Source organism: Hippichthys cyanospilos, chromosome 9, assembly GCF_059441005.1.
Source record: "Hippichthys cyanospilos isolate Australia breed blue-spotted pipefish chromosome 9, RoL_Hcya_1.0, whole genome shotgun sequence".
Lineage (NCBI taxonomy): Eukaryota > Metazoa > Chordata > Actinopteri > Syngnathiformes > Syngnathidae > Hippichthys > Hippichthys cyanospilos.
This window is the reverse complement of record NC_142377.1, coordinates 11324259-11349522: the sequence shown is the minus strand read 5'-3', so window position 1 is coordinate 11349522 and position 25264 is coordinate 11324259. Positions and strand designations below refer to the sequence as shown.

General features: G+C 41.0%; 1 protein-coding gene across 2 annotated transcripts in view; it reads right to left on the bottom strand.

The window, feature by feature from the left end:
* The window catches only part of celsr2 (cadherin, EGF LAG seven-pass G-type receptor 2), a 56813-nt gene that overhangs the window by 12863 nt on the left and 18686 nt on the right, over window positions 1-25264 (bottom strand). For both annotated transcript variants that reach the window (XM_088424015.1, XM_088424016.1), the window contains exons 2-13: window positions 20469-21173; window positions 15098-15320; window positions 11066-11181; window positions 9835-9923; window positions 4548-4705; window positions 4028-4191; window positions 3666-3791; window positions 2365-2531; window positions 1166-1345; window positions 979-1092; window positions 281-437; window positions 56-197 (exon numbers count right to left, since the gene is read on the bottom strand). In XM_088424015.1, the coding sequence (XP_088280141.1) occupies window positions 56-197; window positions 281-437; window positions 979-1092; window positions 1166-1345; window positions 2365-2531; window positions 3666-3791; window positions 4028-4191; window positions 4548-4705; window positions 9835-9923; window positions 11066-11181; window positions 15098-15320; window positions 20469-21173 (2341 nt within the window). The remainder of the gene's footprint in view (window positions 1-55; window positions 198-280; window positions 438-978; window positions 1093-1165; window positions 1346-2364; window positions 2532-3665; window positions 3792-4027; window positions 4192-4547; window positions 4706-9834; window positions 9924-11065; window positions 11182-15097; window positions 15321-20468; window positions 21174-25264) is intronic.

Genomic DNA, 25264 nt, shown 5'->3' with positions numbered 1-25264 from the left:
GAAAATTTCCCGCATAAATACTGTATGACCTGATGTTAATGTGGCGTTTATGTACTTTTTCTCGCAGTAATGGCCAAAATAGTTGTGTGGACAGTCACATGTGTAACCACGAGAGGAGCTGGTCTTCCTAGTGCACGTGGACTCGTGCTCACACAGGTTGAGAGTGCATGCGTCTGTGCAGTTGGTGCCATAGAAACCTGCGAACAGGTTAAATGACGTAATCCTGTACTGGGTGATAAAAATAGATCATCCCCAAAATATTTTGTGAAATGATGCTGACCAGCGCGGCACGTGCACGAGTAGCTGTCCCAGTTGTCGCTGCAGTAGCTGTTGGCGGGACACGGGCTGGAGCTGCAGGGGTCGGGCACGTTGCAGCCCACCTCCACGTTCACCTTCCGGGCCTGACTCAGACTCAGAGCCCCCCCCACTCGCAGACCCTGTAGAAATAGCAAAACATTGTTGCTAACAGAAGCTGCACAATTAAGTGTGACCATGCTCAGCTTAATGTGTGATGAAGTGAAAGCAAGAATGTCTTTGTAAAGTACTAAAGTAAAGAAATACTTTAGTTAGCACCAAAGGTAATCAATTTTTTAAAGCAATAACATTTAAGTCCCATTTTTGGGCTATTCTTTAGCCCAACAATTTTGAAAAAAAAAATGGAAAAAGTACCAGAAAGTACCAGGAAAAGGAGCAGTTACATAATGGGAAGAGTATTGAGATATTTTTATTCTATTTCTTTTGACTCAGTATGAGTCATGAGTCTTTTTAGTGTTTTATTTTTGCGTTATTAATTTTTTATTTTAGCTATCTTTTACTAATTCTGTATCCATGTGCAGCACTTTGTGTGAAACATTAGTTGTTTTACAGTGCTTTATAAATACTGTATAGTTGGGAAGAGGTGAGCAAAAGGCCTTCTGCGAAGCATTCCCACTAGATTGTACTGATTTCAAATCCGTTTTATTTTGAGAGCAGTCTCACTTGTATGCAGCCTCGGAATCCATGTTGAATTTTCCCGTCAGGTGTGGCTAAACCTCCAACACTTACAGCCTTCAGCTTGGACTCCTGCAACTCCCCGTCTACCTGCATACTTGCCTGAAATACACCAAGCACATTCAGCGCCGGACTGCTGAGATTGTCATGAATAAATATCGCCGCGTTTTCTCACCAGGTAGAGTCCATGGTCGACTGATAGAACGGCTTTATGGTGACCCGCCGGGCCGCCCAAACTGCTTATATCCAGTTGCAAATGATGCCACTCGCCGTCGTTTACCAGCACCTCCTCCACGCGGGACAGCGTGGAGTCCTCCCCCCTGTGCAGGCCCATCAGCACACTGCCGCCACGCAGCTGCAAACGGAGAAAGGTGAAGAAAAGGACAAAGGCAGCAGGGAGGGGAGTGAATCAATAATAGAAGCACACAGAGCAGAATATTAAGTAAAAGCTCAAATACATTCACATTTGTCGTGAGAAAAGACATGGTGAAAATGAAAACTTGAAGGGAGTTTCATCTTAAGGCAAAAAAAAAAAGAATGGATATATTCAGTAATATAGACAGCTTTAGACATCAAAAATCATTTCGAATGGGTTCGCCGTGAACGCTTTAATCTGTGTATTCACATATATGTTTAGACCAGGGGTGTCAACCTCATTTCGGCTCAAAAGCCAAATTAAGGAAAATCTATCTATCAGGCCACATAAAATGGGACTTGAATTTAACACTTTTGACGCTTTTGAGCCTTTCAAACTTCATTTGTATTGGTCCATCCAAAAAAAAAAAAACATAAATATCCTCTTTTGGATCATAGATGAGAACTTAATTATGAATAAATATTTGTCCACAAAAATAATCAACCTAGTGGCAGACATCTCAAAAATAAAATCATTATTAACAGATATTTAACCATGTGGAAAACATGGCCGGTGAACTATTGCTTATGGAGGTTTGCTGGTACAAACACCTTTATGATTCGGCTGAACAGGACTACCGTGACCTAAATACCATAAACAACTCCTGGAGAGCATGTCCACTGGAAAGAAATGGGAGAATATCGGCTGATCAAGCTGATCTAAAGTTCTGAGAAAGGCGTGCCGGCTAGATTCCGCACATCTCCTTTCCCCGCGAAGCCTTCATGCGTCACACAAAAGGAAGATTTATAATGAAGCTAATTATATACAGTGTGTGCATTTAGTCATTTGTTTCTTGCCCGATTAAAGCATCTGAATGATATGTAATTCCATGACCCTTAGGAATAAACTGAGATTTCTATGTTTTGCAACATGCAGGCAGAAACTTGCATCCGATGCTACGAGCAGATAAGAAGAGTGTGTTGGCTTGTGTTTCAATTCTACACGGGGCTCGATCCCACCTGCAGAGTGAGATTGTGACGCAGGCCAGAGGCGATGTGCAGCAGCATGGCACCCGCCTGACGGGTGCGCAGCATCAGCTCCACATGCCAGGGGACGGAGGTCGCCGTCGCTAGGTTGTTCCACTGCAACAGGCTGTTGCCCAGGAAACGCTGCGGGTTGGACATTACTGTGGAGAACAAATCATTGGGAATTTTCTAAAGTACCCAAAGTCAAAAAAACAAATCAAATGGAAATTGCTGTAAATCCTAAATCAATCCTTGCTCTAAATGGCAGTGGTGTATTAGGTGAAACAAAATGGGACACTGGAGAACACGGGAACAGAATCCGGACGAACCACACGTGTCTGAAGGCCTCAAAGCCCAATTTTTCACTGCTCAGCTAGATTTGAGTCGCCCATTTGACACTCAGAACTGACACTGATGTTGTGGGAAATCGTCTACAACAACTGATAAAAACTAAAAATCACAAATTTGATTTCTGGGGCTGCTTATCTTCATGATGGTTGCTGGCGTGCCGGTAGTAGGCAGGAGGACACCCTCAACTGGTTGCCAGCCAATTGCACAGATACAGAGCATTCCATGGTGCCGCTATAAAATTTGCACTGTGTTTTATTCATGAGTTGGAGTGGGGTTTCAAACTAGGGGTAGGGTTTCAAAGTTGGGTCTCACACTGGGATTAAGGTTTCCAAATCAGGGTTTCAAACTCAGATTAGGGTTTCAGTGCAAGGTTTTAAATTTAGGTTACGGTTTCAAAGTAGGGTTTTAAACTAAGTTTAGTCTTTCAAAGTAAGGATTCATACCTGGGTTGGACTTTCAAAGTAGGGTTTCAAACTGGAGTTAAGGTCTCAAGCTCCGATTTCAAACTCAAGTTACAGTTTCACTCTAGGGTTTCAGACTTAGGTTAGGGTTTTAATACAGGGTCTTAGACTAGGGTTGGGGGTGTAGGGTAAGGTTTCAAACAAGGATTTCAAGCCTGTTAGGGTTTCCTAATGAAGTTTCAAACTAGGGTTAATGTTTCAAAGTAAGGGTTAAGCTTTCAAAATATGGTTTCAAACTGGGCTTAGAGTTTCAAATTAGGCTTTAGGATTTGAAGGTGAGGTTCCAATGTAAGGGTATAAAATAAGATTATGGTTTGAAACTAGGGCTACGGTTTCAAACTAAGGTCAGACTTTCAACGTAGGTTTTCAAACTCAGATTAGGATTTCATGCTCAGGTTTCTAGGTATGTAGGGTTTTAGATGAGGTTTGGGTTCCAAAGTAGGGTTACAAATCACGGACAGACACATCCACCTGCTGCCTGACCTCTTTCACAGTTTCTTCCTCCGAACGCGAGTGGGCAGTTGCAGCTGAAGGAGCCCCACAGGTTGACGCACGTCCCTCCATTCAGACATGGGTTGTTGTTGCAAAAGTGTCTTTTGGCAGAACATCCTGGGAATGTGAGAAAAAAAAATAAAAAAGATTCATCTTCATGCTGGATGTGTCCCTATCTCATTATTTCATCACAGCTGCAAAGAAGGGAAGGTAGTCATTTCCATTTGATTCCTCTCCCCTACTGTGCTCATTATAATCAGTGTTTGCTCTCTCTCACTTGGCAGCTCTCACGCACACACGCCGACTACAAATCTGGACCCAAGCCGTCTGAGCTTTTGAGCGTATCCGCGTACCGGGCAGCGTTCCGTTGTTAGCGATGAAACCGGCCATGTCGACGCGCTGGTTGTCCACACGCAGGTTCTTCATGCAGCCCACAAATTGGTGGTTACGGACGGGAAAGTCCTCTGGGAGTTTGGGGACCCCTCCGAGGAGAAGCGGGCCGGTCAGGTCCAGTGATCTGATGGCACGGAACACATATACATTCAATATACTGCACATGTTCGCGTCGACTGTTGCCTCTTAAAAACATCATCAGCACTCATTACGAGTGAAACACATAAAAAATTCATAACAGAAATGAAATGTTACTATTAGTGCCTGAAGATAAAGGCAGAAAAGTAGTAAACATCCTGGAAAAAGTAACACCCTGGAGATTTGGAGCTTCATTTCATGAATTTACTCTTAATGAGCCCACTGCAAAGAAAGTAACGTACTAAATTATAATTAAGTCAATAAACAAAGACGTGAGAGAATCCCATTGCGAGAACTTTAATTATAACACCACTGTAGGAGAATTTCTTCAAATATTCTTACTTTTTGCTCCCCGACTGGCTTCCCTGTGCGGAACAGGTGTAGTTCCCAATCACGTGACCGAACCTCAGGGCAACAGGGTTGTCGCAGTTGTCCACAGTCACTACCACCACCTTTTGGTCGGAGGGACCCTGCGGCAGGCCGGCCTGGTTTACGATGGGCTGTTGGAGAGTGGAGACACCAACAAAAAAAAAAGACTTCTGTGAGGCTAAACATAAAACAAGAAAATCTCACCTTTAATACAACAAGAGAACTTTATCATAAAGTATTAGCTTAATGCTATCATATTGGGAAAGGGCTAACAAAAATTAGTGCATGTTTTAAGCAGCAGATCATTTGAACACAAAAGGCGCATCAACACATATAGATGCCCAAAAGTGGCAGAATGCTGTTTTACAATCATTACTAACTACTTAACACATTCAATGCAATCCATTTTGTATTTTGTGACCCTCCTTACCCAAACACTCGAAAATAAATAAATAGGGATTGAATGTCTAGAAAAATACATAAAAATACATCGTTGGGATTGAATGAGTTATTTGTGACTTTTAAGTAAGTTATGCACAAACTTCGAATGTTTCGGTTTTTTTTTATTCATGATGTTATATGAAATTATTATAAATTATTGAAATTATTATAATCGGTGATAATGTTTTATTTTTCTTATTTTATTATTATCTTATCATTTTCTTTGTTTTACTGGAGCGGCTAAAATACTGTATTTTAATGGCATTTGATTTATTATTTGTTCATGCAAACTTTTTGTCTGTTCAAGTGGAAAATAGCTTGTTCAGATTGACAGATTAAAGTATAAACGGAAGCAAAAGTAGAATCACACGGCTATTTTAAGGCATTGCTGTATTTTGGGTGACTAAGCTATCACAAATAGCAGCATTGTTAGGAAAATATTGTATTGTTCTGGCGCACCGAGGAAAGGATTATTCTGTAAATCAGCAGAGACTCCGGCCAGTGCGAAGCTGAGCGCAGCTTTTTGAACCAGATTATACAGTTTAGCTTTGAAACCGGGAAAGATCAGTCGAATGATCTTTTGCCTTGAGCCTGTTTCGGACTCCCGTTCAGCCTCGAAAATCTACTTATTACGGCAGCCGTTGTGCATTTTGATAATTTATAGAACAATACAACAGATAACGGCAGCGTATGGCCCGATAATGCAAACACGCACAAATGGCCGGCTCTCGGCAGGACGCCATTCGTATCAACAAAGGGTCGTCTTATTGTCTGAGGAGGCAATTGCGGGGAGGCGGGGCTCGGGGACTGTGGGGCCTGTGAATGATGATCCTATCAATAAAGGTCAAAACCTCTTTTCAAACTGGGCAGTTTCTCTGAGGTCATATCAACCCCAAACGCAGGTTCAAGCTGTTGCTGCAAACTGAGAGCGAGGAAATGACAGAGCCCCCCCCCACTTGCCCAAATCCCCAAAGCCCTACCCGGCATCCCCGCCGTGCAGCTGACCGCTCGGCCGGCGGGAGATGACGCGGCGCTGCGCTGTCATCTGGTCAGACGGGATTTAGCTGAGATGAGTCGCACAAGCGATTTTAACTTGCTTGCCGGAAGCTTGTGGAAGCACACACAATTGTCTTGTTTTGATTATCTCACTGGAACCAAAATAAATCAAATTTCAATCACTTATAGACTTCTTTGGTTTCCGCTATCATCTCCTGATTCGCTGTCGTTCCTTCTTTAGCCAAGCGATTTAGACAACAAAGAACATAAAAGTAAGTTTCTCTTTGTTTAAAAACACATATTTTAGATTTCTCCTCCTTGCATAGGAGGAGAATTTTTTTTCTTTTGGCTGTTTTCTGGCAACGGAGTAAACAGGAGAATGCACTGACAATAATTGTTCTAATTTGTTGCGGTGATGCCCACCAAGCATTTTACTGACAGCTGTTTCTAATGTTGCCCTTTGAGTGGGATGCCACTCAATAAAACAACCAAAATATACGGTAGACTAGAGAGAGGTGTTCGTTCGTGTCCTACAGCTATTTTCGTCTTTGCAACAGAACATTAAAGATGTGTTAAATTAATGTTAATTGTAGCAATGGGGACAGAAATTGACTTGTGGTTTACCCCTACTTGTGACAATTTATGATGCAATGCAGTTGTAGACCACATCAAACTACCCAGTTGTTTCCATATTGTACATCTGAAACTTTTTATAACCCTGTATTGTGGCTTCAGAGATTTATTTCAAAAATATGTTTGGAGATAATTGCTGGAAACCAAAAACGACTGGGAAGTATGTTGTGTAATGTCGAAATGTGAAGGCATTTTGTTATAGTTTCTACGTGGCTAAACTGGTAAAAACTTGAGCATCTTCGTTCGGATTAATTAGTTAATTAATCTTACGCCACGTGCAGTTGTCTAGGTAGCAATTCATATTCCCCAAAAATGCATGAGGAGAGAAAAAAAACCCGTCAGAAATCTTAGCGAGAGGACAGAGGTTAAGCACTGCCGTGACTGAATGGAGAGCTGCCACAAAAACCTTATGAAAGCAGGATGTGGTAGCATCCATTTTTTGAGGTCATAGTAGTGTTTGACACTACTAAGAGCAGAAAAATTAGATAGGTGTAGAGCTAGTCAGGGGTGGCCCTGGCCACCACGTAGCTCCGCCTTGTTTCCACTGGATGCCATTGAGTAAGTGAGTGTGTTCCACTTCCAAAACGTCTTCATACATTCAGTCCTTTCAAGTCACAACGATTCATCCTCAGCTTGTTAAGTCAACTGGTTCTTTATTTTTTTCAGCAGCACAGGCCGGTGTTACAAATTTGTCGATGATGAAAAAGGCAAACACGCCATTTGAATCGGCCAATGGTGAAATCATCCGACATGCTCTGTTTTTCTCCACGGTTGTTGCCCCCCCACCAACCCGCCACCGCCACCTTGGCCTCTCTAGTGAAAGGTCCGGAACAGGCAGCGCTCCAGATTGGACGCTCCTTCGTTGACCTCTGCTGTCATCAGTCACGGCTGTTGACTCGCCAATAATGACTGACTGTCAGGATGACATTCGACCACACAAAGGTCCGTCCTGTCAACGCCGATCGGAATGTACATATTTGCTCACGTCCGACCGGCCGTCCATGACAGGGGGATTATGGGAATATGACTTTCTTGGCACAAAAGGGGGTTACAGGAGGTGAGCAAAAGGAGCATGAGAGAAGTCACACACGCATATGTGATCGAAGATTGACTGGAAAAACCATAGCAACAAGAGAGTTGGGCCCTGAAGCGCAGCGTCGCCGTTCAAAGCCCGAGTCAATACTTCTCGCCGCTTTTCTTCCGTTGCTCTCCGGCTCTCCCGAGAACACAGAGTGAAGAACCTTCCCCGGGGCCGCATCATTCACTGCCGGCGGTCCCAAAGGAAGCGGAGCCACGCACAAAGACTGCGGTCATTGCCATTCTCCGCAGCCCCCGCTACCATGAAAGCCACATTTCAATCGCAAACGCGCCCCTCCCCGCCAGCCACTCTGAGCCACCCCCCGCTGATAGGGACGGGTCACCGTGGGATACCTCCAGGAGGGAGGAGCCACGTTTATACCTCAGCCAGTCGCAGGGCGAGGGAATAATGGTCAGAAGGGTTGGGTGATGTCTAGTTCTCCCAAAGTTCGGGAATCAATCTTCATTTTTCTTCTTAACAAGACGTTTTGGGGAATGAGTCCAAATTTGCAGGGACAGTTAAGAGATGTTTTTTTTTCTATTCCTACTGCTCAAGGCAAGGTTCATTTATCTGGAGTTCGGGTCTATTTATTCAGCGGTCCTCAACCACTGTGTCTTGGTACTTCAGCCGCGGAATGACCGACTTTTATACATTTTGATGACCAACGTAAAATATTTCCTGGTCTCCGAGATTAATTTGCTGGTTGAAAAAGCATATTAGTGTCAGAATAGTTTGTTAAAAAGTGAGCAGTAGGAACAGCAACTGTCAGGCTGTAAGCATCAAAGTGTGCAGTCATCATAGCCATAACGTAAAATAAATAAATGGATAGAGCATTCGAATGATAAATAAAAAGAGCATTCGAGCGCTGCTAGCTAGCGGCTAAATTATGATAGAGACAGCTAGAATGGAAGCCAAGCGACCGATAAACACTAGCAACAGGTCCGGTAAGCCAATGTCAGCGTAGTTACGTCATTTATAAGCATCCTGAATTGGCAATTAAACGTTGTGTTCTGAAATCGTTGTGCTCCAAATTTCATTTAGAGTTGGGATCAACACTTGCAGTGGAATGACTAGTAAACAACTTAAACTTAAAAAAAAAAAAAAAAAAATCTACCTCAATCAATTACTTATTAAATCAGTCGGGTTTGTGCAGCTGTGCAAACATTTTTGGGATAGATTGCAGTCAGACCACACACACAACCCAAAATCTTGAAAAAAATCTTTCCAGAAGAATGGAAGCTGTTAAAGTCATAAATGTAAATACGTATCGATATGCTTGCTAATAATTGTATTTTTATTATATATATTATTAATAATTGTATTTCTTTCTTGTTTAAAAATAAAACAACATTCAATTAGGCTATATTAGGCATTTGACATTTTATATATATTTTTTTTTTCCCCACAGCGACATCGGCTCTTTCCATAGAACCTAAATAAAGACATGGGAATGTTTTTACGGCGTAACAATTTTCAGCTTTTGTAACAAGTTGACTAAAGAGTCCATAATGGGCCGGTGGCCAAAGGACAAGTTCCCCCACCCCCTTCATCACTTTTGTGGGCACAGTCATGCTATCATAGACATTGAATAGAAAATGCGAACTGCGAGGGGGGTGCATCTTTATAATGCAAAGTGGCTTCCTCAATGAACTAAAATTTGACATTCCGTCTGGGAAAGCACAGACAGACAACAGGTCCGCACATTCCTCACTGATTGAGATGTTGACTGGAGAAATGTTGGTCACAATATCTCAAATCCAATCTGAGCACGACTGCAAAAATACCACCCCCACAAAAAAAAAAAACTCCTCTATCCTTTGGCAGCTTTCCAGATTATCATCTTGTCAGCAGCCATTGTTTAGTGACACTGATGAGAAAGACCAACAAAATCACTCCACTGTCTGCTTCACTCCGAGGCATGCCACTTATTTATGCAACCTTCAATAGTATAAACCCGGCCAGATGGACATTTTGCTGTAGATGAACCAGAATTCCGCTTGTTAACTTCTGTCTATGTTGTTTGTGTTTTTTATCTAATGTTTTGTCAGCTCTTTGTTGTGCCATAACTAAAAGAACAGAAGTGGGCTTAAAATCAGTCACGTTAGAAGATACCTTGTTGTAGTAGTGGATCTCCACCATATGCCACTGGCCGTCACTCACACCGCCGACTATAAAAGGTGAAACGGTGGTCTTGGTTTCACCTGTGGAAGCAATCAAGCTCAATAAAAAGGGATTGTTGCATAATAGTCGACACAAAAAGAGTCGGAGATATTCAGCTTTCAGGTGGCATTTCAGGATGAAAATAAAGTGCACTAGCGTATTGTTTCAGTACTTTTTGCCCAACTTGCTCTCTAACAGGTATTTAATCCATGTATGGGCTGATAAATTTGCTGGTTCAATTAGAATTGGTATTTAAAAAAAATCGTGGTTCTTGACATTGTTATTGGTGCCTTTTTCGGACCCAAGACCCAAAAATGTATACAGACAGTTGACTTTCTTCTAAAACCATTACACCCCCCCCTCCCCATAAATATATAAATACTGTAAATAAAATAACATTTTTTGCTGTAATTAACATGTGTTTTTGGTCATGTTGTGCCTTAAACGATGTCCTCATGCCGCAGTTTCTGTTTTAAAAAGATATGTTTTCAATGTAAAGGTAAATTAAAATGTATTTTTACATGTGGCTAGATTGAATTACAGTATTTGTAGATATAAATATACATTATATTAATGGAAGCAGAGGCTTTCACTTATTTATTACATAATTCATTGTGTGTTCCCAATACCACCTCCACCAATACTCTATTGTCATTTTGTCTATTACATGAAAAAAAAAATATTCCAAAGAACCACATTTCCTTTATGTTAACCAGTGATGTAGTGGGGATTTTTTAAGTGGGTGTACGCGATTCTGGGATGTTCTATATATACATGCAGAACATCAATCATAGGCTACAACACCAGTTGAACTAACGTTAAATGTGATGTTTTACTACTCCAAAATAATCACAGGCCAACGTTATTAAGCATAACTCGAACCGAAATAAAAATTGAACGTGGCGTCGGGAAAAGCGGGTGGATGGCGTACCCCCGCGTACCATGCCCACTACACCCCTGATGTTAACGTTCCTGACTAATTATGATGATTCTGATTCGAAATTAGACATATTGACGTAATGAACAGGCATATGCCTTCAAAGTCGTTAAGAAAGTCTAATTAAGTTCACTCGTTGAAGTTCTAGCGCATTTTTGGTTCACCCTGAAATGCAACCTAAAAATCAAAACGTTTTGTGAGTCTAGTAAAAGTATACAGCTTGTAAGAAATCCCAAACATTGTTACCTGCAGAGAAGGTGACTTGAATCTGTTCATTGATGATCTCCATGGCAATGAAGTCATGTTTCTCATTGAATCGGCCGTTGTACAGCAATAAACCGTTAGGCTCTTTTGTGGCAAATCTGGGGTAGAAAATTTTTTTAATAGTTATGTATCGATATTTTTTTTAATTACGTTGCCCACTGTTGCTGATTGGAGAAATGTAAATGACATTTTATTATCAACTGCTTATTATACAAACTACTACAGTCAGAAGACTAGAAACACTGAGATGAATTCAAATCTGTAATTAACCTTTACAGAGACAATATGCATTACAAATAACCGATAACAAACGACAAGATTAAAGAGCACAATGTGAGCGGCAGAGAGGTGGCCCAAGACACACAGAGAAAGTGTGCCATGAATAACGATTGGCACATTAAACACCGCAGAAAGGAGAAAATCTAGGGCGACGTCAAAGTAACCGAGTGGGTCCGACTTGGCTGTGGGCAAGTACGAGGATGTGGGGGGATGCATTATTAGTGCACAGCAGAAGAAGCAGAAAGGAGGAAGTCAACGTAACGAATTATTGAGCAGATGTTTGCATCTTGATCACTTGGACGGACAAGGATGTGAAAGGTAAATAACTAAGCAAAATTAATTTCAACAGTTCAAGACTAAATTCATACAATCCACACTGTATGGGGGCCCGACTGATTATTTGGCTGATATTAGGTCTTTTAAAACTGATTTATTAGTATTATTATCTCACAAAGGAAAATTACACTCTGTCAGGTCAAATCTGGACTGAAGAGATACAGCTGCTCAATAGAGTAGAATTACTGGCATTATTATCCGTATCATGCAGCGACTGTAACTTATTAGGTCAAATAGGAAATTTGGGTTCCGATCCTGAACGCGGCCTATAGTATCTTCTCGTGATGTCATGCCCAACTGCCACCGTCAATGGACGCTCTAAGACAACATGCGCAACTGCCTGCCCTCTTTTGTACTCTTCCAACCCTCAGACCCAAATGTATGTGATGCTATTGGTGCACTATTCTTTAAGGGGGGAGGAGCCGGAGGGCGCGACAAAGCCCGCTTACTCAGAAAAGCGAAATCATCACCGCCGAGGAATAAGATGTCCATAAAAATGACAGTGACGGAATTCAGAAAACGCCCTAATAAATTCACAAAGCACTCATTCTGACTTTCACACTGCAGCCGCTTCTTGTCTTTGGCGTATCAATTTAAAAGGCTCCACTACCTTGACCCCGCCCCAAGGCCCTCGGAACTATGAGATTAATCAGCCGGAAGTAACCACGCACATCACTTTGTGTCGCTTTACGTGCTCATCAGTTAAAAAAACAACCAGCCTGCCCTTATGTGGGGGAAGCATGTCACGCGATGCGAACATGCTGCAATGCAGAAGATGTGTGCACTGGCAAGGAATAAAGAATATAGAGGGCACCTTTACTCATTAGGGCATGTATGTACACTATATGCTATATACGAGTAAACTGTACTGTATAAAACATACGAGTGCCAGAAACAATGCAGATTACAAGTAAATTAGTCAATTGATTAAAACATTTATCGTTAATTTGTTTCTATCTAATGCATTTAAATGGGTGTCAGTTATGCACAGATTTTCACTGGCCTGATACCTGGTCTTCACAAATAGCGGGGAAAATTTAAACAGATCTTTTAAAAAAAAAAAAAAAAGATTCCCAGAATGCATCATGTGGCCCAACGTTTTTAATTAAATGTTACAAGGCCATTAATCCTTGTTATATGTTTTTATATTACCAATTGTTTAATTTGTGTCATATTTAATACATTTGTTTGATTATGTATATATTTATTTCATTTTTTAAATGAAATGACTTTAGGTTGAGACTTTAGGTTGGGTGTCAAGTAGGTGTATCTAAGTTAACAACTTTTTTGCATTGCTCACCTAACCACTGTTTGCAAAAATTAATTTAATTAATGAATTTGTTTTGAATGGTAGGTACACAGAATAACTTTATCAACAATTTTCAAGGTAAATAATTGACCATACGAGGTTATGCTATACATTTATGAATAATAAATAAGGGCAGTATTGATACTAATACACAACTGCTGTGAAATATTCTATAAAAATATAGATTTTTTTTCCGCTTAATTCATAGCTCACAAATGCAAAATTAATCAGAATAGTGTGTTTAGACAAGTGTGACCGCATTGAACATAATACGGTAAAAAAACATTTTTTGTTGACGACTGCTTTAAATCCAAACAGTTTTGATTGAATAAAACTTTTGTAAAATCCAAGAGCTAAACACGATGTGTGATCTAACCTTTAGCCTTGCGTAAACAAGATTCAAATTCGATCTGTCCATCATTTTGAGTAGTTCCTGTTTGAAAGCTGATCGGCGTCAGTTCAAGTGTCACCGCCGCTTGTTGTGTTTCATCTGCCTCGGGCTCGGAGTATCGGCACCTTTTTACGACGCTGCTTGGTTTTTCAAACTGGTTGGTGCGGTTCTCCATCAAAAAGACGGTCATTTGAGCTGGGCTTAAAAGAGGGCCGGGCCTATAAGGATCACAAGGGGGATATTCTTTTCACCTATAGACATTGTGAGCGTCAACACCTGTCAGGCAGGTGGAGTGATGCAAGCATGATCGTTGCCATTTTCCCTCCGTCCATTTTCCAGAGACGCTTATCCTCACACAGGCTTGCTGGTGCCTATCCCAGCTGTCTATGGGCAGTAGGAGTGAAACACCCTGGACTGGTTGCCAGCCAACTGCTGGCTTTGAACTTGGGACTCTGAACTGTGAGGCAGACGTTCCACCACTGTCCTACCGAGCCGCCCATCTCGCCAACATCTGCTGTGCTTGGAAAACGACACGGCATGCTTTTATTGGCCACTAAATTTTATGACGGATGGATTTTACAGAAGAAAAAGCCAAAAGCAAAGTTCTAAAGAAATTGCATTAACATTCACCTCCACAGGGATTGTAGGATCTCAACTGCATAAAAATATACATTTCCTGCACAAATGTAATGTGCTCTTATGGTTAGCAGTGGTTCTGCATTTATTTTTAGGATAGGTGCTAAGATGTGACACTGCAGTGGCTTGACAGAGGAGAACTGATGTTCAATGAGAGTTTTGTGGAGGTGGATGAGTACTGAGTCACGTTGCACAAAGAGCAATGGAGGTGATAAGGGTAATACAAGTAATATAGAGTACATGTTACAGGTGATGTGGATATAAATGTTAGTCTTCGTGCATGTGGGTGATGCGAGTGATGAATGCAAGAGAGGTTTTGCAGGTCTGCCTGAAATGTTAGTAAGTATGGGACAGCGCTTCTACGTGCTGAAATGTATATTCAATATTAAGTATGTGCCCAAAAAATTATTATTGCTCAAAAAGTGCTGCGAAAGCTAATTTCAAAATAAACGGATAACACATGGACGTCAATGCAATGGCCGTAGTATGCTTTTATTTTTAATTTGGCCTTTGCGGCGGTGGTTTGCTACCAGATAGCTTTACTCCCTCCTGTGACTCAGTTTTTATTGCCATCAAATCACATCTCAAACAACATCGACAAACCGCCATTAAAATCTGACACAAATGGTGATTACGAATGCTAGGAAAACGCTGGTCTATCACAAGTCGGTACGGCATAAGTCTTTTCAAGTGCCCATAGCTACTGTGATGTCATTTTCGGTCAACAGCAAAAGGCAAAATGACTGCCATGTGAGATGAACTTGTATATAACAGTTAAATTAAAATAACTACTCGAATAAACGTTTGAAAACTATTCTTTAAGATCAAACGTATTAAACTAAAGTTACATACAATTGTAGAGCATTTAACAAAAGAATCAAAAGAAAAGTTGAAGCCAATGTTCAGTTTGAACATTTAATTCAGTGATTCTTTCACATACCAGCAGAGGGAGCACCACACATAAACCAGTAGCCTCCTCAAAATGTGGGTCATGTGACTATTTGCGGCAACCGCTAACGCTCGTCGTATGTTACAGGTGAAACAGGTGATTTTTGCAGCTTACGTGAGCGAGACTGTGAAGTGGAAGCGTTGACGGAGACCCTTGAAAGTCAGGAAGGAGTTTGGAGGGAAGTTGCGCGTGGTCATCTCGCAGTAAGGCTTCTCGTAGCCACCCGACGGGCACTCGCACTTGAAGCCGCCCACCAGGAGGTTCACGCAAACGCCGGCGTTCTTGCAGACCCCTGCGGCACAGCGGCCGGAGCGCGACGACAGTTCGCAGCGCTCTCCTGGAACATCGGGAAAATGAAATATTCATCATGAGCCATACCAAAACAAGATCAAAAACTGTGTGCGGGTAAATCAACGTTCGATTGGAAACCTCCATAAAATGTAAATCAATTGCATTATAATACACTGATTCAAATAAATGAAGTTATGCTAACCTAACAAAATAGCTAAAGCTGTCATCTACAGTATTTACTGTGTCCACATTGAGAAACTATTTCTCCTTCACACTGATGACATGCTCTTTCCAAAATGGTGTCCAGGTGAGTGGGACAGCAGGGTGTGGAGCTTGGAGTGACAAATTCTCACCATCTCCTAATTAATAATTCAAATAAGTCAATGTAAGCGACGACCACGTGTGAGCGCTTGCTGCAGGCATAAATCATTAAGGTGGCGATTTGCACAGACACCTCGAAGATAGGCGGAAGATGCAAGGCGCCCTTTAATGTTTACTTGCAGCATGCATAAATCATCAATGTGAATGGAAGAGGAGCTCATGTTAAATTATGTATTTAAAAAATGTCATTTTGTTTTTTCCCAAAGCACCATAAAGTTAATCCTAGAATATTTAACATAAGTAAACTCATTAAACATTGACAACCCACGTATATATTTAAGCATAATAAAATCAAGGGCAGAAGAAAATATTTAAAAAATCTATATGTTACCTCAGAAGAAAAACCACAGTGGATTTTGTTAAAAATAAAAAAATAATAAAATAAAAAAATAAAATGATCGACTTGACAATGACTAGGTATTCACGAGACTCAGCTGGAGTTCTCACGTCTCAAGATCACTACATTTCTGAAAAAGAGGTACAAAAATGGCCCGCACAGAAAAAAGCGGTGTCGAATTGACCTCATTTCATTTCATTACGTGGTTGTGCACAATAGAATCATCTGACATTTTTTAAGTAGATGTATGCTCTAAATAACATTTATCTGGATCCAGATGTTTTTATGTTACGCAACCTTTTGATCCTTGAATATTTAACAAAAGGAAACTTCTAGTCAAGTCAATATTTAGGCATCTTACAATGCATCTGGAAAGTATTCACTATACTTCATTTTTTCTGTATTTTGTTATTTTACAGCTTTATTCCCATCTGTATTAAATCATTTTCTACCCTCAAAATTGTACAGACAATACACCATTACGACATTAACATTCATTTGACATTTTGACCATAGTTGGACGAACCCTGATTAGGCATCAACGTATTTGTTTTTTGCCATATTAACTTAGAACTTAAAAACTTGAGACTTAACACTTGCATGTAAGTGAAAAAAACTATGCCTTGGATTCACGAGATAAAGATGCAGGAGAGGCAATTTCCTCAGAGACACAAACACAAGTGGGGCGTTGTCAGGCTGCTAGGTAACAGGAGCACTGACGTCCCTACGGAAAAAGCACCGGGCTCAACTTTTAATTACACGCTTGATACCTGTAATGAGGTCGGTGTCGGGACGTGTGGTCCATGACCGCCATGAGGAACCTTTGACCCTCTCTCCAACAAGTGATTACCGGGAGTTTGTTTTTGTACAAAACCCTGTTCATTGTAGGGTATATGCTTCAACTAATAACTGCTGTTAATGCATAGCTGTGAACTCAAAGTCATTCCAGTTTTTCAAGAATCATCCAACTCATGAAGATGAATGATAAAATATCAAGATCTGCAAAGCAGTTACACGGGCAAAACAATGTGGGCATTGTTAGGGATGGGATGAGCTCTAGCAAGATTAGAATCCCACAGGATTTCTTGTCCCTGCACAGCACGAGATTTTTATTCTTGTGGGCTGTTTGTTGGCAGTGGACTACACAGGAGAATGCACTGCTTGTTATTGCTCTGCGTGAGACTAAAACACACCGCCAAATATGGTGAGACTTCAAAACAAACAATACCGTATCAAATCATGTATGTTTGTTTCGAAACAAAGGCTTTTATTTTGAAATTGTTCCCGGAAGCGCTTGGCCTGACTCTTTCTATGGCACAAACCATTGAGTTGGGATTCTCCAAACAAACACACAAAACATTTTTCTGAAAATCACATTCAATCACCAACTCGGGGTGCTTAAATATGATCTTATTATAATCAGATTGATTTATAAAGGCAGTTGAATGGGTGTAAATGACTGCGTGATTTAATGGTGACAGCCTGACACAGCCTTGCTGTTCCTAGTGTTTCCTTTTTAACTCAAACGTGTGTTTTGTGGTTCTGACGGTGTTTTTTCTTGACCAATAGTTACAAGGAGAGATGTCTAACATCTCAGTTTATATTTACCGTATTTTCCGCACTATAAGGCGCACCTAAAAGCCTTAATTTTTTTCAAAAGCTGATGGTGCGCCTTATAATCGGGTGTGCCTTATTTATGGATCAATATAGAGATTGGGATTCGTAGATGGGGAATGAAGTGACAAAGTAAGCTTTACCCGTTTCTTTTGTGTGTTCACAGTTGAACAAGGTTCCTCATATTGACATTGAGTTATTATGCTATTGAGAGTTTAGTTATTATTTGAGTTATTATTGTTATTACTTTGAGTATTACTATATTGTGATTGAAAACACTTTCAAAATGTCATTACTTGAGGGTGCGCCTCATAATCCGGTGCGCCTTATATGTGGAGAAAGTTTTAAAATATGTTTAATAATTGAGGGTGCGCTTTATAATCCGGTGCACTTTATAGTGCGGAAAATACGGTACTTTAAAAATGCTGATTGATTGTGTTGAAAGGTGATGAATTTTGGCCGTCCATAAGTAAGTGGAAATGTGTAAATCAGTGTGTTAATATTTGTTTTTGTCTAATAAGTTTTGTCTAATAATTGAATTAATCCATTTAATTTAATCAATACCAAAACACTCTCTAGCTGCATCGCTACTAGAGGGGAAATAGAGGGTTGTCTGATGACTTTCACCTGTGGTGATATTTTGGTTTCCCAGATGAAGAAAAAGATGGTCAAATATTGATAAATAAGTAAACACAGCAAAAAATAAATAAAAATCATGCCATGTACAGTTGTTAGAAAATTCTCAGCTGCAGCTGAAAAATGAATGAATGAATTATTAGGCAGGATTAGTAATATTTTTTTGCATTTTTCTCGCAGCGATACATTAAAGTGCTTGTCATTGTTTGGCAGCAGTGTGAGGTGCTTTTGAAAAGAAGATTTGTTCCGAACCCGTTCAAAGGCCATAAAATGAATTTTGGATGAAAGTCTGCATGCAAAGCGGCATGACAAATACAAGCGGGGTGCCAGCATGCTGCGAAAAAAGTGGGGGTGTTCTCTCACAACTCGCTATGTTCTTGTTTGTACGCTCAGTTGCGTGATTGGGATTCAAACTAAGAGCAGCATTTTTTTAATTTATTTTTTTAACCATTGCAAATTTGCAGTTCCATCTCTGCAAGTGTGTAAATGTTGTCAGTCGTTCGGAAGTGAAGTAAGAGTCTTCAGATTCAAAATTAAAGAAAAAAAACAGACCTGGAAAACTAGACCTAGAAAATTAGACCTGTAAAGGTTGACCTGTTAGAAAACTAGAAAGACAGCTTGATGTTGAACATGTTACTAGGAACCGAGATTTTTAAATACTGTCTGACATCAAACTTATATGATGCCGTAAAACAAAATAAGGGCCATAGAAGCTGATACGTCACGGAAACGTCTTGGACACTTGTAACTAACACAGATTTTTTTTTTTTTTAATAGTTGTAACATTTAATTGTGGCCTGTAATTATATTTGCTTTGCTGTGTAAATAAAAGGTGAATATCCCACCACTGTCTTCAGTAATTACAAAATTTGGATGCTCAAAATCTTCCATTCTTTCCCTCTGAAGAGAGTTGGGAAAAAAAAAAAAAACATTTTTTTTTCCATTGCTACCATCTGGCAAACGCCTACGGTCCAACAGATCCAAACCACACACACGCAGTCACACATCCATGCACCATCAACGCTGAACTATTCCTCAGATTGTTCATCCAGATTTAATTGCAGCACTTAGCTATGTGAACCATGCGAGGTGAGCGCTTTGATCAACACAACCTGGAATTGTGAGGGAAAAATACACTGAATAAAACCTGCATGCATAACTGTGACAGTATGACAGCTCCCCCCCCCCCCTGCCACACACACACACTCCTCCTCCCATAACTCGTGAATATAACCAAGTCTGCTGCTTGCAGGGGAAACGAGTGAAAATCAACCCGCTTTCACCCACCCACATGACAAGTCCCGTTAAAAGCGCCAGCAGTTCGGCCCCGACACCCACGGCCGTGCACGAGAAGATGGAAGTGCCACTCAACCCGCTGATGGGGCCCACACGTTTGGACACTATTTCAGGTGCTGTAACGTATTCAGCAGGTGAAGAAAAACATTGGAATGTTGAAAAAAATCATTTACATAAAATAGTAGCATTTTCTTTTTCATCTTGTTGAAAGATGGTGCACTATATTCTCAAGCTTTTTCTTTCAACCTTTTGAAGCATGATCGTGTAACTAGATTACATGGCAAGCCAATGAAAAACCTGCAGCGGGCCTCCTTCAAGCTGTCAATGCAGCAAAATGACTTTTTGAGACAAGGTTGTCTAATTTTGTGGATGGTGATCAATCCATGGCGGAGAGGCAGCAGATTTGCGAAAGGGAGGTCATGAAATTCATAGTCTCAAAATGTTCTGATTTGTGGCATGTGTAGGTCATTAATCAGCTTTTGTTTTCAGAAGATTGATGAATGTCATTTCCCCAAGTTTTTTTTTTATAAAAGTGCATATTGCAAGTAATAAAACTTGCAAATACACGATAATGTTATCATCCAGCTCAAAATCAAACAAATAACTGACTTGTATGCGGCTGTGTTGTTTACAGTGTTGTCGTCAAAGAATCCAGACAATCCTTCATTTGAACTGCTTTTCCTCATGAACTATCATCAGGTCAATATCATTTTCTATGGCCCCTTTAAAATACTAATGTGCATTAACGGTCAGAAAGTGTTCTGAAAGAGGAGGAACGACATTGTCAAATGAATATGGTGTCTCCATGTCAAATGGTTCTCCAATCACAAATTGTTTTGACATAAATCTCTAGGGATACGCAGGGGTTCGCCAATTTCTATAATCAAAAAAGCCAGTTCCTGATCGATACTTTGTAAAAAGCTCTCTCACCTGTATAGTCGTCCAAGCACTCACAGGTGAAGCCTCCTTCTCTACTCCGACACACGCCGTGAACGCCACAAGGTTTGGAGTAGCACAGGTCGATCTCCGTCTCACAGTAGTCTCCAGTAAAACCGGCGGGACAGCGGCAGCGCAGTCCGGCTATGGGGTGGATGGGCCTGAACAGGATGGTGTCGGACGCCACGAACGGCGCCAGGCTGTCGAACTTGAGCACGGACACGCACTTCATGTAGTTCTCGCAGGGTTCGCGCAGACAGATGTTGTCGTCAAACGGCAGAACTTCCTGGGAGGAGATCTGAGCCAGAAGGCTGCGGTTGAGGTACAGCCTCTCCTGAAGCTCCTCGGAGCCGAAAAACTCCACCCCGCCGCCTTGGGACCCTCTCTTGGCGGCGTCTTCCCCGCGCTCGCCAAGGCCGGCGGGATGCTGGGGGACGTCGCCCGGCACGGCCACGGACAGGCTGACATTCAGGATGCGAGCGCTGACGTCGGTGTCGTCCTGAATGTTAAAGATGACCACATCTTCGGGGGCTGCGGAGAGCACGCGGGCCACGCCGTCCAGGAACTGAGCGAGCAGCAGGGACAGGAAGTGCTCTTGAGACGTGTTGGCGAGCCTCAGTGTGATGCTGTTGGACAACATCTCATCTGTGATGATGGTGACCTGAAGAAGGCACTGGGCCGACACGGAGTGGACGCCATCTAACCACACACACAAAGTACACAAAAGGTTTGTTAGTCAACCTGTCACAACAGTGTTTACAATTAAAACTGCTTTTTAGATTTTTGCTTTCAAGTGACTACAATCTGCCACAGTATAAACAACTATTCTAATATAAATGGTGCAGCAACATCTGTAAAACGTTGGTTGTATACTAAAACCTACCCAATATTGGCAGTTCACCATTTAAGAATTCACGTATCCACTATTTTTTTATCCTTGGTAGAAACTAGAGAAAATCTATGCAGCATGTGAATGTACACTCATTCGTACAAGACATTATTCAAATTCAAATCCTCCATTTTTAACGACAATGCAGTAAAATTGGAAACCATTCAAACCCTATACAGTAGGCCAGGGGTGTCCAAAACGTTTTCAAAGAGGGCCAAATTTGGTAAGGTGAAAGCATGTGGGGGCCAACCATTCCGTCTGACGTTCTTTTAACCAATAACATTAAGTCCAAATGAACTCTTTTTTTTTTTTTTTTCCACAGTGCTGCTCTGAAATCAATCATGTTCACACAGTGTTCTTTGGATTTTTTTTTTTTTTCGTTTTTAGCGCACGTCATTCCTTCTCTTTCATGCCCATCCTTCACCTTTTAACATCCGCATCCTGTCTTCTATCACGTCCTCCTTTTTTGTATAAAAGCAGTTTGTGGCAGGAGAGGTCTTCTGTCAGTCAAGCGGAGTGCTCATCAATCAATCAATCAAATTTTTATTCGTATAGCCCTAAATCACCGAAGTCTCAAAGGGCTTCACAGATGAAAAGAGGCCATGTGGAGACATCTTTCGAAAAAAGAAGTCGTACAGAGACAACTTTTCAGTGTAAGGTACACAACAGCATCCCCTGTCAAAGCTCCCAGAAGGGAAGGAAAAAAAAAAAAAATCATCAATGTCACTCAGCATCATTGACTGATTTTGGAACTCGGCGCACCGCCATGGACGCAGTGAATCATAAAACGCCCGATAATTTATGGTCATGAAAATACAGTAGCTTTTTTGCACACATGTATTTTATACTGTGGTCAACAACGCAGTAGGGCCACATATTGACGATTTGAAAGCAGAAGCCGGTGAAAATTTGAACACGGGCCGCAATTCACCCGTGGGCCGGACTTTGGACTTGTCTGCAGTGGGGAAAAAGGAAAACCGTTTAGGGGTGGGTTGTCAATTCCAGTTTTAACGTTTTCACTATCCTCCATAAACAACTATCCATCTATTTGAAAGGCACTGCAGTGTTCCACCCAAACAAAGTTTATCTTAACACCGCCCCCATGTCAATGTTCACTCAAGCGGATGAAACCAAACCAGAGTTCATCTGCAGGCTGACCCGGACCACCTCTTCAAGTTTCAAATGATATTGTTCACACTTGACCGAATGAACCGCGCCGTTAAAGCGATCGCATTAAGAAAGCTCCAAGCGCACCTGCCAAGTGTGAACACAGCCTACAATCGGAGGACGATTGCATGAAACGCTCGTGTCAAATTCTCAGTTCAAAAGAAGAGTTTATCTCCTGCTATGCGTTTCATACCTGACAATAGACAGTACCAAGAAAGAACAAGCTTATGTTTTCTTTCAATACATCCCAACTCCTAATCAAGAATTTTACGCCTGTTCAGTGCAAAACTCCTCCTTTCTTTGTGCGGAAGGAGAAATGCTTCTTCATTTTACATGCCAAGTCTCCAGTTCAACAGTTGAAGCCTTTCTCAGCCCGGCTAATCACTTGTCTTGTGTACGCTTTGTTCCCATGCCTCATCATGTAAACGCTCACCTTCACTACCTCCGATTGGTTGTCTTTCGCCGCTGACATGCTTTTCGAGTTTCTCATGAGACTACGTGGTAACTTACAATAGTCATTTCCCACGCTGTGAAGCTCAATTTTAGGCTCTGTACAGTGTAGTTTAAATAGTGTTCTAAAAATCATATATGCAAATAAATAAGTACATCTTACAAAAGCATTACCGTTGGTCAAAATTTAGTGAGAATACTCTGTTTTGTGATTCCCCTGGTATTGACGCTAGGAAAAAAAAATACATATTTGGATATACCAGATATTATTTTAGGTATTTGGAAATTTGGTATTTGGAAATCAATACTCTGGCCCAACTGACTGATCGAGCGGCTGATAAAATCGGCCTTTCTATAAAGAGCCAGAATTTGACAATTATTTAAACTTTTTGTTAAACAAAAATCTGTGTAAAATTGACACCTAATCAAGAGCATTGTGAGGAAACAAATGCCATTTTATGTTTTATAATTCTTCATATTAATCCGCCAATTAATCAAATTGTCTGTCCGTATTTTATGCAAAATAAAACAATAGGAAATGTTGGAAATAGCCTGTAAACAAATGTATAAACTCTCTTGAATTCATAAGCGTTTCACCAGCCCTTCTCTCACTTTGTGGGAGTCACGCCATGATTCAAAATCTGGATGTTTTTTAGATGATAACAAAGGACAACAGTTATGTTAGATACATTAATGCAAAAGTGCTTGGTTTGAGTGTACCTAGCGTGCAGATTTATATCCAACAATTACATTGCTTAGTCAGACTAAAAAATTAATAAATAAAAAAAAATAATAATAAAAAATAATAATAAAATACTATTTTGACAGACGAAGTTTGGTAACTCAGGCAAGATTTCATTAAAAAAAAAAAAAAAAATGGAAATGCGAGAATTTGTCGCAAAAGTGCTAATGTGCTTGATGTTTACCGTTTTTTCGAGATAACATTGATGGGATATTTCATGATAGGGCATGTCTAAGGTCCGCAGGCGGCAAACACAAAATGAGCTCAATCGACTCAAACGTGTGGTGCAAACAGGCCTACAGCCTCCCTCTGACAAACAATCAATGGGCCGCTTTGTTTGAGGAGCCTGGACGGCGGCCAGAGGGCAGAACCTGTGTGCACAACTCGCGCAAACAAACAGAAAACTTCCCAAAGTTACCAGATCGCCGTTTGGCATCAGGCGACTTGAAAAGTGGGATGCCAGCTGGGAGGGGGAGTGACGAGGAAGAAGATGAGGAGGAACGGCGGCGGGAGGGGTTTTCATGGAGGAAGCAAAACAGAAGCATGTTTGACACGGTTCTAATCCCTCTGTTTTCAGTCAAGAGCCTTCGACGCAACTATAATACGTGACCCATGCGGAGGAAGTACAGAAACAAGCGGGACTAATTCACACTGTACTGTCAACGCACACGCCTGTGGACACAAGACAATACTTGCATATGAATAAGGGCAGATAAAACAAACAAAACACAAACTTTAATTGAAGAATGCGCTACAGTTGAAACATGATTGCGTAATGTTTTTTACATTACCACATTTCCACATTTTCTACATGTGAAAAAACATGTATTAAAAATGTGACATTTAACAAACAAAAGGTTCCCATTGTAAATTTCAATTTTTTGTTTTTAGCACTCAGCATCCATTACAACCTGTTGAGCCTGGAAGAGGGCTCCTCCCACCTATGGTCCATTCTGAGGGTTTCTTATTTCCCAAATTTTGGAGTTTTTCCTTCCCCTTATGGGAGCTTTGTTCAGGGGATGCTGTTGTGTATTTATGATGTTCTCTTCACCTGTAGAGCCGTGGTGATTGAGGCTATACAAATATACTTGACTTTACAAATAAACTTGACTAATTCAAATGACCACGACGACTATTTTCAACATTTCAAGAACTTCTAAATTTTTTTCCACTCAAATTTGAGAACCCTTCTTAAAAAAAAAAAGTGAGGCTTTTTTATCTTTCCCTGGAGAATCGCTTATTTTGAAGTTGTTCCCATTACGCTGACAGTGACATAAGGTACTTGTTGCGAGTGTTTGGCGGTGGCTCAGTCTTCGTTATGTACATTTAGCATAAGCCGGCTAGCTAGCAGCACTTGAGGAATCTGTATAGGGTTGCATGCTCGAAGTAAATGACTACAAGGTTTGATGTTGCCATTCCTACTGATCACTTTCCAACAAATCATGCATGCTGTTTAAGCTAGCAAATTTGTCTCTTAGGCCCTAATAATGGGGAGAGATTTTTCAAAAACCTAATGTTTTAGAGGGGAACATATGAATGTGC